The sequence below is a fragment of the Anabrus simplex genome, chromosome 1 (genome assembly GCF_040414725.1).
Source record: "Anabrus simplex isolate iqAnaSimp1 chromosome 1, ASM4041472v1, whole genome shotgun sequence".
NCBI classification, from domain to species: Eukaryota; Metazoa; Arthropoda; class Insecta; order Orthoptera; family Tettigoniidae; genus Anabrus; species Anabrus simplex.
The window spans coordinates 1,337,480,729-1,337,496,996 of record NC_090265.1 but is presented as its reverse complement, the minus strand read 5'-3'; the positions used below and the strand labels follow the sequence as shown (position 1 = coordinate 1,337,496,996).

Below are 16,268 nucleotides of genomic sequence, written 5' to 3'. Positions count from 1 at the left end.
TCGTTCATGTTAGGGTTTGAAACAGTTTGAATATTCCTTTAGAAAGAAGCATGGCTATGTTCTAAGGTTGAAGCGTGTAAGTAGGATACATATTGTTGATTTCAATCATTGTTTATCGGAATAAAAATATTCCGTCATTCTTGTGGATAAACTTCCCATTGGTGCATATTCAATCTGAGGACTCTGTTCAAATCCCTGCTGGGAAACATGTAAATTAAGGGAACAAAGAGTGTTCGCCCTCTGTTGATTCCCACTCAACTTGGTGTGGGGTGACTTAAATTTTCTAAACCTCTGAATACTTCACCCTGCTTTGGCACTTAATATTTTGCATTTAGTCACCCTTCTGTAGTATAGGCTTAGCCTCTGCAACTTCGGGCCATAAGTACAGTTAAGTTCTTAAGTGTTTTTCTAAGAGAAGTGCAAGTGTTTCACCTCGTAACCTCTTGCCCATGGCCGTACATGTTAAACCTTTTATTTTTTAAGTCCAATGGGCACTCATTGCCCCCGTTTAATTGGTAATTGTTTATAGACGAGTGTGTAACAGACTTTTGAGCAGAAGTGACTGTTAACACAGTATTTTGAAATTTGTAAGGCATAATTTTGTAAGAAGTATGTGCCTCTTAGAGCTCAGTCTCCTGGAATGTAAATGAGTGGAGCAAAAATGTTCTTGTAAAAGTGTATCTATTTAGATCTATCTCTTGTAAATTATCACATGGATAATTCTCTCTAATTTTGTACCTGATTTTTTTACTTTAAGTCATTGTTGTTGTGGGAGCCAATGAGCTCATTATTATATTGTTGTTCATTTAGATTATCTATAAAATTTTAAAATAAATTTAATAAAAAAGAGGAAAAGCTTAATGATAATATTATTAAAAATGGTGTCATACATTACAGCAGTTATATATATTTACATACTACATTTGAAAAACCTACAGCCTGCTTTCCAATCATTTAACCAGGTCAGGAATGGAATAAATGAAGCCCCATCTAGCGGCGAGGATAGGAATTGTACCGGCTACCGAAGCTTATCGCACTCCTCTGGGGCAATGATTAATGATTGACAGATGAACTGAAATGATATTGGAGAGTTGCTGAAATTAAAGATGACAGGGAAAACCAGAGTACCCAGAGGAGAAACTGTCTCGCCTCTGCTTTGTCCAGCACAAATCTAGCATGGAGTGAGCAGGAATTGAACCACAGAATCCAGCAGTGAGGGGCCGCACCTGAGTCAAGGAGGCTGTCCTTCACATACTATATTTATGGTAGTTAAAATATGAATAATATAACTTCACTTGCAAATTAGTTCATGTCTTTTCTCTTTGAACAAAGAAAAACTTTTGTATGACCTTGTCATAAAATAAATCTTTGACTTATGTGAGAAACGCCATAGGTCTGCGTTACCTGTGCGACGTACAATACTTGTGAGTAGTACCATAACGTGTGGAACACCGTGAGTCTAGGCTACTCTTGATTAGTACCGCAACTTGAGAAATACCATGGTTCTACTTTACTAGCAATAAATACCATTATGAGGGGCCTTTGACCTGGATTTTTGGCCCCTTTGGACAACAAGAATCATTGATTCAGAATTGTGCTTTGTAAGCAGTCCATTGGTCAGTAATAACTAATTTTTCAGCATAGCTTCTGGGAAGGTAAGGCATTGCAGGTCCAATCCACTGATTGTTTTAAGTTCATAATCATTGTTCTTCATCATCTTTTTGAATTCTAGCCAGTGGATCGATTTTGGAATTATTTTTAATTTTCAGTATTGTGAGTTGGCTTTGCTGATTATTTTAAATTCTTATTTATCCTTTCATTCTTCATCATAAAATTTATGATTTACGTTATTTAATAACGTTTTAAATTCTAGTCACTGGATGAATTTTGGACTTTTAAATTGCCATTGCATTTCGTCTCATTTTGTACCATTAGAGACCAATGACTTAGATGTTAGGCTCCTTTAAACAACAATCATCATCATCATCATCATCATCATCATTAGATTTTCAGCTTGCTCCTTCTACCTTGGGTACTTTGTGTTTACAAGTAGTTCTCTATACTCTTTCCTATTGCTACAGAATACAATTCTTGTTTCAAGATCCCCTACCTTCCTGTATGATTATAATACTTTTGTTATTTCTGCCCTTTTCTTTCTGCATTCTTCATTGTACCACCCAATATTTCTTAGCAGCCCTGTCGCCAGCACCCTCATCTTCTGCCCTGCTATCAATACACTGTTTTGTAAAAGCTGTATTGTCACATCTATTTGGTTATTTTAAGTGTAAGTCCTATCCCTATCTTCATAACTTTGGAACTTGTCCCTTCAAAATAATCCTCATAGTCTTTGCTGAGATCTTCCTTGCATCTATATTTTAAGTGTAAGTCCTATCCCTATCTTCATAACTTTGGAACTTGTCCCTTCAAAATAATCCTCATAGTCTTTGCTGAGATCTTCCTTCCATCTATATTTGGGCGCTAGTCTCTTTTTATGCCTTTGCTGGCGAGATGTAGTGTTTATAGTGCACTATGTCTTCTGGTATGGGCTAGAATAAATTTGTTACTTTCATTGACCTGTCTCGGTCTCATCCTTGGCTTTGACAATATGAAAGTGACAGGGCTATGAGTGATGCTAGTAATACCATTCCTTATGCAGCCAGTTCCTGTTATGAATGGTATGAAAATATTACTCATAGAGTTGGCTGGTGGATGCATTTCAGTGGGCTTGGCAAACTGATATGTGAGCAACTTCTGGCTCAGTGAGGAAAGAAACGGGAAACTACCTCACTCCTCATTTCCTTAGTACGCCTCTTCAGTGATGCCTAGGCCATCTATGACAGCTGTTGGTATAGCTGTGGAGGATCAAACCAGCCTTTGGGCTGAATACCCAACATACATATAACACAGTCTCTTTTTAATATTTTCTTGATAACAAGTCACACTATGCTTTTCCATACTTAATCAGATTAATAATTAGTGGTAAGTGGTGAGATTCTGCCCAGCTTGTAACTGCTATTGTGATGACAAGTTGTAATACCTCCCTTGAACATAATACAGTACTAGGTCTATAACACTTCCACCCATTTCTGTTATACTGTACATGTCAAGTTACCTATTTCATCTCCTGGCCACCACCCATTCAAAATATACAATTCTTCTGTACCACATAGTTCTAGAACTGTATCACCTTACCTACTATACCCTTTGTCTTGATTTGTTCTCTTTTAAATACTCTTTCCCCTACCTCTTTACAATACACTGGTTTTCGATCTGCAATCCTCGCATTGAAGTCCCCAATCAGCACAATACCTGCAGCTTCATACACATTTTATTTTTGCTAGTGGCTTTACGTCGCACCGACACAGATAGGTCTTATGGTGACGATGGGATAGGAAAGGCCTAGGAGTGTGAAGGAAGTGGCCATGGCCTTAATTAAGCTACAGCCCCAGCATTTGTCTGGTGTGAAAATGGAAAACCATGGAAAACCATCTTCAGGACTGCCAGCATTGGGATTAGAACCCACTATCTCCCGGATGCAAGCTCACAGCCGCGCACCCTTAACCATACGGCCAACTCACCCGGTCATACATATTCCTTAATCCATTTAATTCTGTTGCCAACTCATGTAAGAAATCTTTGTTCACAAATGGTGAGCCTTCAGGAGAGCTGTAGACAAAAGTAAGACGTAAGCTTATTTCTCCCATCTGATTTATCTTTATTTTTAATTGAAGAAAGTCTTCTATGTCTGCTTCTACGAGTTCAATTTTCTCATTTATATTGTTCCTTATTAAGGTAAGTATTCTACCAGGATATCTGCCCATCCAAGCTCTCGTATCTCTTGTCTTGCTATATATTTCAGAGCCATCTACGTGGACTTCATATCCTAGTGCAATCCAACTCTCAATAAAGTTGTTAATGTCCATTTCAGCCACTAATTGTTTCACCTCTTTATTTCCTATCTTGTTCAAAAATTCTCCTATATTCACACATCCTAGCCTTCATTCTACGAGGGATTCCTGGAGTTTCGTCTGTTATAGAGAAATTAGTAGTGTGTGGTAATTCTAATACGTGCGGTTGGCAACTGTGCAGAGTTTCAGCCACCTGCCACCTACAGCACTAGTTGTAGGTAAACACAATCCAATCTGCATGTCTCTCCTGGTGATATTCTAGTCAGTTTTGATGTGTCTCTGTTTACTAGGGTTACAATCATGGACACCTTGTCTCTCTTGGATAAAATCTTTCCTGGTGACATTATTAATCTGTTCCACCTTGTCCTCACCACCACGTATTTCAGTTTTCATGGTACAATATGTGAACAAATGGTTGGTGTTGCCATGGGATCGCCATTGGCTAATTTCTATATGCAAGATTTTGAAGAGTGCTGTCTTCAATTTTCCATGCTCTAGCCTTCCATCTGGTTGACTTATTTGTTATCTGGGTAGCAATAACAGAAAGATAACATACACATAGATAAAAATTTCATGAAAATAATCAATGTAAATAATAAACATATTAATTCACAGTTTAACATGCTTTTTCCTTTGAAAATTCAAGTGATCCATTAATTTTGCTGGTCAGTGTATATAATTCCTTGCTCTTGTGGATTGTTTTATGTTGGCCAAACATGTAAGAAGGTAGTAATGAGAATTAAGGAACATTGTAGGCACTTACATCTTCACCAGCCAGAGAAATCTGCTGTGGCAGAACATGCCATACATAATGACCAACAAATCATTTTTGATGCAACTTCTGTCATTTGTAAAAAGAAATGTTTTATACCTCAGGTTATTCGTGAGATGCTAAACACCCAAATAATTTTAACAAAGGGACAGCTATATACTAAGTAGATCATGGCTACTCTCCATAGTTAATTCTTCAACACACCGGGCGAGTTGGCCGTGCGCGTAGAGGCGCGCGGCTGTGAGCTTGCATCCGGGAGATAGTAGGTTCGAATCCCACTATCGGCAGCCCTGAAGATGGTTTTCCGTGGTTTCCCATTTTCACACCAGGCAAATGCTGGGGCTGTACCTTAATTAAGGCCACGGCCGCTTCCTTCCAACTCCTAGGCCTTTCCTATCCCATCGTCGCCATAAGACCTATCTGTGTCGGTGCGACGTAAAGCCCCTAGCAAAAAAAAAAAAAAAATTCTTCAACATCTTTTTCCTTGACTCTGGAGGCCCTGGAATAAACTGAATTTCTAACAGGGTCTGTATCTTGAGTCTAGTTACTATGGAGTGACAGTTGCCACCAAATTCTTTGTTATTGCTCTGAAGATGATCCTGGTTTCAGGTTCAAAATGCGTCAGCATATGATAAGTATTACATGGCCTAATATCCCCAAAATTATACATTCAAGCTTGTTTGCCTAGTAATGTCATTCTACACCATCCCTCCACTGTGTCAGCTCAGAACATACCGCTTACTCGAGCAGGTTGTTTCCTTCCTCCCAAGTTTTTCCAGCCCAAAGTTTGCAGTGTTTTTGTAACAATACTCTTTTGTTGGAAATCACCCAGAAAAATTATACTGCTTTCCTTTGGAAATTCTTTATTTCATCTTTTGGAATTAGTCCCTTGTGCAGTCTTTATTTCTTCCTTTGTTCTTAGTCCCTTGTTGTTAGTTATTACCATGGTCTATTATGCTTCCTGTCAAAATATAATCTGCTACAGTTTTTATGATGGAAATTAATTTTGTATTTATTTTGTATAGAAACTATGATAATTACAAATTTCAGTACTATATTCATTTTCTGTTTTTGAACACTGAATTGTTCTGTCTGTTCAGGGATACAATCCAATGAGGATGTTTCGGGAAGCTGAGAGTTTCTTCACTTCTCTCAACTTGAGTGCGATGCCGTTGGAGTTTTGGGAGAACTCTATCATAGAGAAGCCTCAGGATGGACGGGAGATGGTGTGTCATGCTTCTGCTTGGGACATGTATGATGGTAAAGACTTCAGGTGCGATTTTGTTAATTATGCATTGCCACAGCATGTTCCCTCCATACATATTAGACGTGATTGAATGGCTAAAGCAGTGACCGACAGAGTTACCATGGACAGGCAACCATTCATCAAATGACAACCTGAAAAACTGCTCTGAGGCTAAAATATGCCTAGGATATGACATCAAAGGACCTAAACAATGTTGTGAGATAGACACCGGACAATGGTATGATGGTAAATGGGATAAAAAGTCAAGTTGTAAGTTTCACCAAGAGGAAAAGTCCTTTCAGTTTTAGTTACGGTGTTGATGGGGTGATAGTACGTCATGGGGATCACTCACTGTAAGTACCTAGGTCTTAATATAAGGAATTTGTTTCATTGGGGCACCCATATTAATGAGGTTGTTAAGAAAGGTTACAGATCTCTTCACATGGTTATGACGGTATTTAGGGGTTGTAGTAAGGATAAGGGAGAGGGCATATAAGTCTCTGGTAAGACCCAAATTAGTTGGTTGTAGTATATGGGACCAACACCAGTGCTACTTGATATGAGAACTGGAAAAGATTCTAAGGAAATCAGCACAATTTGTTCTGGGTGATTTCTTACAAAGGAGTAGTGTTACAAAAATGTTACAAACTTTGGGGTGGGAAGACATGGGAGTAACGAGACAAGATGCTCCACTATGTGGTTTGTTTTATGTTGTCAGCAGAGAGATGGCGTGGAATGACATTAGTAGATGAATGAGCTTGAGTGGAGGTTTTAAAAGTAGGAAAGATAAAGATGAAGTTGGAATCCATTTGTAAACGTTTCCGCAGAATGCGCCAAACAGTTGCCTGTGGAAGTTCCAAGTTGCTTCGATGCCTGGTAGGTGGACTTCTGCGGACTCTGCACGAAACTGGCACGAACACTTTCCACTGTCTCTTCCCTGGTCAAAGGACGGCCAGTCGACCTTCGCTTACAGATGTAGCCCATGTCTCTGAATTTTGCATACCACGCACAAATAGCTTTTCCAGTAGATGTGTCTCTTCCATATCTGGTATGGAAATGCCGTTGAACACTAATCACAGACTTGTTTACATGGTAATAAAGCACACAGAATGACTCTCCAGCCGCAGCCATTTTCTTTACTCGCTTCCTGTGCACTCGTAATGGCTGAAAATGAAACCACATGGGATGAATTCTAAACTCAACTAAACTTTGAGAGTGTGCCTTTCTTTGCGCAAATCTCACAGTATATGTTCATTAGATTTCATAGAATAGATTTATGAAATTGGGTCCATCATTTTGAATTGCCCTGTATATACTGATGCTTAATACAAAAGTGCTTCAATTTATGGTTTCGTGTTATATTAGTAGCATGGACAGGAATAGCCACCATTTTGATTCCCAACAGTCAATCAGTGCACTGTACATTCAAAATAGGCAGAGAGCTATAATCCCTTGAGATGATTTAACCGCATCAAATAAAACACTGCATGGCCATGCATGGCTGAAAACTGCCAGAGGTAAATTGAAGCCTGCACATTCCAGTGTTTCCCCTTGAGATTTATTGATCATGATATAAAATACCAAGCTAACTGGAGATTGGTGCTACTTAAAACAAAATGGAAGCAGCCATCACAGAGATTGGCCACAATCAATGAATATTCAAGATAAATATTATAATTAAGCGGTCCGCCTATTCAATACAATATATAATTTATTAATATCTAGGACATGTTTCGTCCCCTAAGGGACATCATCAGCTAATAATAAATTAATATTAATATATCAGAAATAAAATATTAAAATTGGAAAGAGACATTAAAATTTTTGACAATTTAAAATAAGATCTTCAAATTTTGTTAAAATTGTGTCATAAGACAGGTAAAACAGTCAAATTGTCCATATTTCTCTGCAGAAATAGAACACTTAATACAAAAATTACCCTTAGATCAACAAGAAGAAACACGATATGAAATCAAAAAGAAACTAAAGGATATTTTAGTCAATCCTGATAGCAAAATTGAACCTAAACACACTAATAATAGACAGTTAAAAGAACTTAAACGAAATATTCAAGATAATAATCTTATAATTACAAAAGCCGATAAAGGTAATGTTACAGTCATTATGGACAAAACTCAATATGTTGAAAAAACTGAACTATTCTTCACAGAAAGCAATATTACAATAGTTAAGAAAGATCCCACTAAGGGACTCCAAAAAAAGTTAAAACAAATTTTGAAAAACAACATATTTCTGATGAATGAACAAGAATCTAAGAAACTGCTTAATATGAACCCGAGACTTCCTACTGCTAGAGCGATGCCAAAAATACATAAACCTGGGGCACCCATCAGACCTATTATTAATTACAGGACTAGCCCAACATATAAAATTTCACAATGTGTACATAAATTTCTTCAAACACATTTCAAATTTCACAACAATAAATCTTTGAAGAACTCTATCGAATTCTGTAACGCTACCAAAAATTTAGAATTAAATTCCAGTCACACAATACACTCATATGATATTAAAAATATGTATCCTAGTATTCCAGTAAAAGAAACCATCAACATTATTAAAGAGAATTTGATCCAATTTAGCCACTTGAGCCAACAAGAAATAAGTGAATTTTTAATAGTCCTAGATTTTGTCTTAAACAATAACTATTTTATGTTCAACAACAAAATCTACCAACAAAAAGGTCTTCCAATGGGTGCCCCAGCATCAGGCATCCTAGCCGAAATTTATATTTATCACATGGAAAAAACTAAAATTATCAACAAACTTGATGGTTTGTATCATTGGTCTAGATTTGTAGATGACACCTTTGTAATACTAGATGAAAGAATTACTAATGGCCAGACTTTTTTAAACCAACTTAACTCCCTTGAACCATATATCAAATTCACACTTGACTCTGAAGTAAATTACACTTTATTTAGACTTGAAAATTACTCAAAATAGTCAAAACCTTTCTTTAACATCTTCAGAAAACCAATGCAGAGTGTCAACATGATCAAAAATGATTCTTTACACCCAGGAGCTCATAAAAGAGCTGGCTTCTTTAGCATGATTTACAGAGCTTTTAATATTCCGCTTTCAACCCAGGATTTAAAAAAAGAAATTACTATATACCATTTAGCATACAAGAATGGCTATAATAAAGAGTTTGTAAACAGGATTATAAATAAAGTAAAAAGTAAGCCTAAGACAACATTAATACAAGAACAAAAAGAAAAAGAGAATACGAAATTTGCCGTATTTACATATAATAGCAGTAAAATATATAGTATTACGAATCCATTCAAAAAACGTAATTTAAGAATCGCTTTTAGGACTAACAACACAAACTCAAAATTGTTTTATAACACTCATATCGTTAATAATAATAATAATAATAATAATAATAATAATAATAATAATAATAATAATAATAATAATAATAATAATAATAATAATAATAATAATAATAATAATAAATTCCAAAATTTGGGTGTTTATAACCTGAAATGTGCTAGTTGTTTAAAAAGTTACATAGGACAAACAGGTAGGAACTTCATTATAAGATGTCAGGAACACACCAGAGCCAAGAAATACAACAGATACTCGGCCATGAGCGAACACATGACCGACTCCAATCACATGTTTACGAACATAGATAATGACCTCAAAATACTGAAAACCATAAAGAAAGGCCCTTTATTGAACATATATGAAGAAATCTACATTTATCTGGACCAGAGAAACAATCCAACAAATAATATCAATGAGCTTCCTGAGAAGTATAACATTTTATATGAAGAACTATTAAAAGCGAAAGTTAGGAAGAAACGCCAGACTCTAACACGTCACACGCTCGGTGACACTCAGGTTGTTCAACTTAGGACACACTCTCCTACTTCCCCTACACACTCCCCGCTCAGCGTAGCAACTACCAGTACTTGTTTTAAAGCAGATGCACACTTACCTCGGTAGAAGTGAGTCCTTCTCCGCACATCGGGGCCAATAATAAGGAGTAAGTAATACGATTTTATTACATTACGTTATATTTATTTCATCTTCCATTTCATGTTACTTACACTTATATTATTTTTTATTTTTTCATTTTATTTCAGATAAAATTATATCCATTACCACACACAACTTTACCATCACGGCCCCGATCTGACTTTAAATTCTGAAGCATTTAAATTTTAGTATACCATCTAAGGAATGCTTATTCTTTTACCAAGGAATACAAATCAAATGTGCTTTTTACAACAAATGATATTTTAAGATTTTATAAACAAAACTGGTATTTTCCAACAACATCAACAAGAGAAATATGGACAATTTGACTGTTTTACCTGTCTTATGACTTACAATTTTAACAAAATTTGAAGATCTTATTTTAAATTGTCAAAAATTTTAATGTGTCTTTCCAATTTTAATATTTATTTCTGATATATTAATATTAATTTATTATTAGCTGATGATGTCCCTTAGGGGACGAAACATGTCCTAGATATTAATAAATTATATATTGTATTGAATAGGCGGACCGCTGAATTATAATATTTAAGTTTATCTTGAATATTAATTGATTGATTATAGTCGATACGGGATTAGTATTACTTGAAATGAAGCTGTTAAAGCTGATCACTTGAGATTGGCCACGACACACTACACAAGGTTTGGCAGGAGGTAGACTATCGGCTTGATGTATGTCATGTTATGCGAGGTGCTCACATAGAACAACTTGTGATATGACTAAAAAAAACTTTGAGAGATTACCGTTCGTAGCTCATGTCTCACATTATGATATGTTTATTAGATTTCACAGAATAAATTTATGAAATCAGGTCCATCATTTTGAATTGCCCTGTATAAGGTATGCTTTTCCCGTGCACATGGGACCATCGATGAAAAATGCATTCTTGACATTTGTGTTATTTTGTTAGGGCACATCAAGGACATCAAGGATTTCATTAATATAATTGAAAGTTGCTCCTGGTTTGCTTTGAGCACAATGTCGACCAAATCAGAATTGAAAATGGGCACATCAGCAGTTTGCTCGTCGTAAAGATACAATCCTTCAGATTTCCATGAAAGTGAATTTTGACAGGAAGGATTGACTCACTTTCCAAGAAGTTGACAGCCTTGAGAAAAGAACTTTTACATTTCTCTGACATCATTTCAAGCTAGCGAATATAGGGAGAGCTACAAAGAATCAGTAACATTGTGCTGAATAGCTTCTTCTCAGCGAAGTAACTGTCTGCAACACAACACAGATTGGAACAGCTGACCAGCGAGACATCCGATTGCACATGCATGCATACCGCCTTCCTTCTCCCCTCTCACATCGCAACACACATCTTCCCTCAGCACTCCCACAGTCTAGATGGCCTTGAATACTGGCGAGCATTTCAGCCAATCAGAATGCTAAACTTTTCATTAATAATTTAAAAATATACATCAAGAAATGCTTATTCTTTTAAAGACACGCTGCTAATCTACAGGTCAAGAGCTATCGTGAGAATGCTTTATGATGTCAATCAGTTCAGCCGTTCTCTCAAGTTTGCTGTGACAAAAATCAACTTACATGTTAGTGTTTTAAATACCGGTATATAGATTACATCATCAGACAACTAAAGAAAACCTGGGTTTATCAAAAGGACATTTAATATTAATCATTGATAATATTATAGAAACTGTTTTCATGTTAATAACTTGCAAAATGTTTTTCAATGGCCAAACTTATTAAGTAATGGAAAGGAAGGAGCAAGTGAAAATCAAGTATGAAAGATATAAATATGAAAAGGAACAGACGACAGGATAAACACAGTGACAGATTGGACGAGGGAGCAATAGAATGAGCTTGCAAGGACAATAGGAGAATACAAGAGGACAAGGACAACCTCCATATCTTCATTCACTGCCATCTTCAAATAGATTTTCATTTCCCTCCTTTCACACTGACCTGTTATTGTGTTCATCCTATTATGTGTTTCTTTTTTTATGTTAATACAGTATTTTTCTATATCAGCTCTACAAAAATTAGTGTAAAGATTAGGGAACATATTCCGTAGTGCGGGGAAGAAAATTGGTTCATATCAGTATGGTCCTGGAAATACTTAATTTTAAGTTATCAGGCTATCAAGGATGATGTTAGTGTCTAATCTGCCTTCATTAGCTTCATTCTAATCTGCTCCGGTAATAGAGTGCATCATACAGCCAGTAATTCTCTGTGCCTAGTGTCGGGCAGCAAGAAATAACTCGACCCCCTAAGAGGACCAATGGCTTCAGGTGGATGAGGTGGGGTGATGGATGGTCTTCTCAGTGTAGGAAATGATGCTGTAACACATCCTGCAGTGTCTGTTCCCAAGTTAGGGGTGGCTGCAGAAGGCGTCTGTACTCCACGTTAGGAGCGGCCTCATCACCTGTTGGAAGCAGCTCTAAAATGCCTTTGGGAATGGCAAACCCATCATAATAAAAGCTTAAAATGAGTGCAAACATGGTGTGGCCCTGGAAAATGCTAGGGTGTCCCCTGCAGGCAACATGCAGTTCTTCAGGTGCTGGGGGTGCTGTGAGAAGTGGGCAACCAGTATCACACTATATCCAAATCAGAACAATCAACATCGTAATCCTGACAGACAAGACCGAAGAACTGATAAGAGTTTATGAAAGTGAAAGACATAACCATCCTTGGTCTTGGTGAAACAAAATGGAGAGGAAGAAGAGAGTAAGGGTACAGTGGAGGACAGGATGCAGTAAACAGAGCAGTAAAGTTCATTACAAATATGTGGAGGAGGTGAAGATCAATGACAGAATTATCATAGCAAGGATACAGTTTGAGACAAGAACACAAGATCTTTTCCAAGTATATGCTCCACAAACTGGAAATAAAGAAAGAACAATTCTTTGAAGAAATGGAGAAATACAGTGAAGACAAGGAAGTAATTATAATGGGATATTTGGATGCACAAGTCGGAAGAGAAGAGATTCTGCGGCTATATGGATATGGCAAGAAGAATGCTGAAGGGGATGTGTTAATGAACTCTTGTCAGAGAAACCAGTGTATAATAGGAACACATGGTTCAGGAAGGAAAAATAGATAGGTTACCAGATATGGATGGGGAGATAGAAGAACAAAAATGTTGATTGATTATTATCATTATTATTAATAACAAATACAATGCAATTGGAAAATATCCCGGTGGCATTGATCACTTACAATAGTGTGATAATAAAGTAAAGTTTAAAAAATTACCCAACAACAAAACTGCAACAACAAAAGTACAACAAGCAATTCCATGGAAAGAAAATATTACAAGAAATACTACTCGTTAAACTTTCTAAATCCAGCGTCATTATATACAAATTCACACACAACTTATGTTTCCAGTGCTTAACATTATGGCTTACAATACTATAGCTTACTACTAGCTTAACATTACAAGTGATAATAAAGTACAGTTAAAACCTAACTACCTAACAATACCCCTGATTACCTCGATGTTAGGCCCCTTTAAACAACAAGCATCATCATCTAACAACACCACTACAACAATAAGAGTACAACAAACAATTCCATGGAAAGAAAATACGACAAGTACCGTAATACTGCTAGTTGCATCATCTTATATTATTTCACACACAACTTCTAGTGCTTAACACTACAGCTTACAGTACTATAGATTGAGCTTACTACTAGCTTAGCATTACAAGTGATAATAAATAAAGTTAAAACATAACAACAACAACAACAACAACAACAACAACAACAACAACAACAACAACAACAACATTGTCCATCATGTATAACTTTTACTTTACACGAGCACTAATAATCTTAAATGTCTTGATACTGAAAGGGATCTATTGAAGACTGCTGCAGGTAATTTATTCCAATCCCTAATGGTCCTGTTTATGAAGGAAAACTTGCCCGCATCCATATGCTGGTTTTTGGCCCTAATTTTATGTTTTTAATCATTTCTCGATAAGTACAAGGAAGGTTCCAACCTATTCCTAATACTACTCTGGGCAGCCCTTCTCATGTAGCTCTTATAGAAGACCACACAGGCAAGCTCTAGTTCTTCTAGATTCAAGACTTTCCCAATTAATGGTATTTCTCCTACTCCAGTTTACGAAATGCATCGCTCTTTTTTGAATTTTTTCTAGGGAATTTTTTAAACGTACCCTGAATGGATCCCAGCACGCAGTTCCATATTCAAGAATTGGTCTTACCAAACATTTATAAGCATTACTTCTGGCATCAGAATTAGCTTTCTTGAGATCCCGGATAATAAAATATAACGATCTCTAGGATTTGTTAACTACATTTTCCACTTGCTCTGACCAGTTTAAGTATTTTCTAATGGTAACACTGAAGTACTTACAACTATCAACTTCAACAACACTCCCCCTCCAAGTTTCTAATCCCTCTTTCTTGTCCTTTTTTTTCTTCACCGAAACATAATTTCTTGCTTTCTTTTGCAGTGGATTTTCAATTGATTTTAATGTGCCCATTTTAAAATCATATCTAAATCCTCCTGAAGCAATAGTTCATCCTCCTCTGTATCAATCAATCAATCAATCAATCAATCAATCAATCAATCAATCAATCAATCAATCAATCAATCAATCAATCAATCAATCAATCAATCAATCAATCAATCAATCAATCAATCAATCAATCAATCAATCAATCAATCAATCAATCAATCAATCAATCAATCAATCAATCAATCAATCAATCAATCAATCAATCAATCAATCAATCAATCATCTGCATTTAGGGCAGTCGCCCAGGTGGCAGATTCCCTGTCTGTAGTTTTCCTAGCCTTTTCTTAAATGGAAAGAAATTGGAAATTTATTGAATATCTCCCTTGGTAAGTTATTCCAACTTTATCTTCATATTGTGATCTTTCCTACTTTTAAAGACACCACTCAAACTTATTCGTCTACTGATGTCCTCCCATGCCATCTCTCCACTGACAGCTCGGAACATACCACTTACAAGTAACTAATCTAATATCTGTTCTGTATTGAAGATAACAATAAGTAAAATTCTTTCAAGAATAAAATTTAATGTGTCCACCTATTCAATACAATTATATTCTGTAGTGATTAAATCCTACATGAATTACACATACCAATTAGGAACATGTTTTGCCCTAGTTTTGGGCATCTTCAGCCTAATAATAATCTTAAGGTCAAGTCTTTAAACCAATTAAACATTACAACTTAAAACTAAATACTACTTGTGAGTGGGAATCAATTAAAATTATCATACAATGACTAGAAATTGTCCAAAGCGTAAAATCAAACTTCTCCAACTGAATGGATGAATTATTAGGTTGATAGTTTATACAAATGTGTTCACATTGACTAGAAATTGACCAAAGCGTAAATTGGAACTTCTCCAACTGTATGGATAAATCATTAGCTTGATAGATTGAACAATAGTGAGCATCCAAAGGTGGTTATGGTCACCTAAGTCGTAAGTACACAGCTACAAAACCAGAACCGTGGTATAATGTTGATCTTGTTGGGCTTGGATATCCCATTAGAAAGAAGCTTGGTTGGATGGTAATATTATAGAGGTTAAAAACGTGTATGTTGGAACATATTGTCAATATCATTCATTAGTCAGGTGCTCATCTGATAAAATGTTTCTTGGAATTTTGTGCCTTTCTTGTCGGATTAATGTTTTCATTGATACATTGTTCTACCTTTGGGAGGATTTATGAGTATTGTCCGTAACTGAACAAGAGAAAGAAAGGGAATTTAGAATGATGAATATAGAGCCCACATAATAATAGTAAAGATGAAAGTGTTAAACCCCAAAAGTGTGGATGAACTTACTTGTCCAGTCAGATGTTAGCTGGATCCCTTGTTCCGGTTGTGTCTGAATGACTAACCTTGTTACTCCTAGTGAAGTATTGATGTGGTAACAGAGGGGTGGAGTGTAGAGGGGAAAGAGGAGTGAGTTTTAACTTGTGCACCTGTGTTATTGATAGAGAGGCGTTACTCGAATTGGATTGGGCGGGCCTAGCATTAGGCGCAGTAATTGGAGCGCATGCGTGCCGTGACTGAAACATACTGGGGACTTTATTCTGATTTACAGCCTGGATTAACCTTGGAGTTGCCTCATTTAATGGATTTTTGTTGTCAATGATGTCGTTAAGATAATTATTTTTATTATAAGTTTGCTCCAAATAAATAATAATTTCCCTTTACCTAGGGTTCTAACGATCGTCAAATCTTTCTCTATTGAAGTGAATTTATGTCCCATTTCACTCATATGCTGGCTCATGGCTGAATACTTGTTATGTTTGGAAGCATTGTAATGTTCCAG

The 16,268-nt window shown here is 36.2% G+C and overlaps 1 protein-coding gene across 1 annotated transcript in view; it reads left to right on the top strand.

The window, feature by feature from the left end:
* Window positions 1-16,268, top strand: part of LOC136858968 (angiotensin-converting enzyme) — a 248,026-nt gene that overhangs the window by 67,900 nt on the left and 163,858 nt on the right. The window contains exon 4 of the mRNA XM_067138664.2: window positions 5,781-5,953. Within this exon, the coding sequence (XP_066994765.2) occupies window positions 5,781-5,953 (173 nt within the window). The remainder of the gene's footprint in view (window positions 1-5,780; window positions 5,954-16,268) is intronic.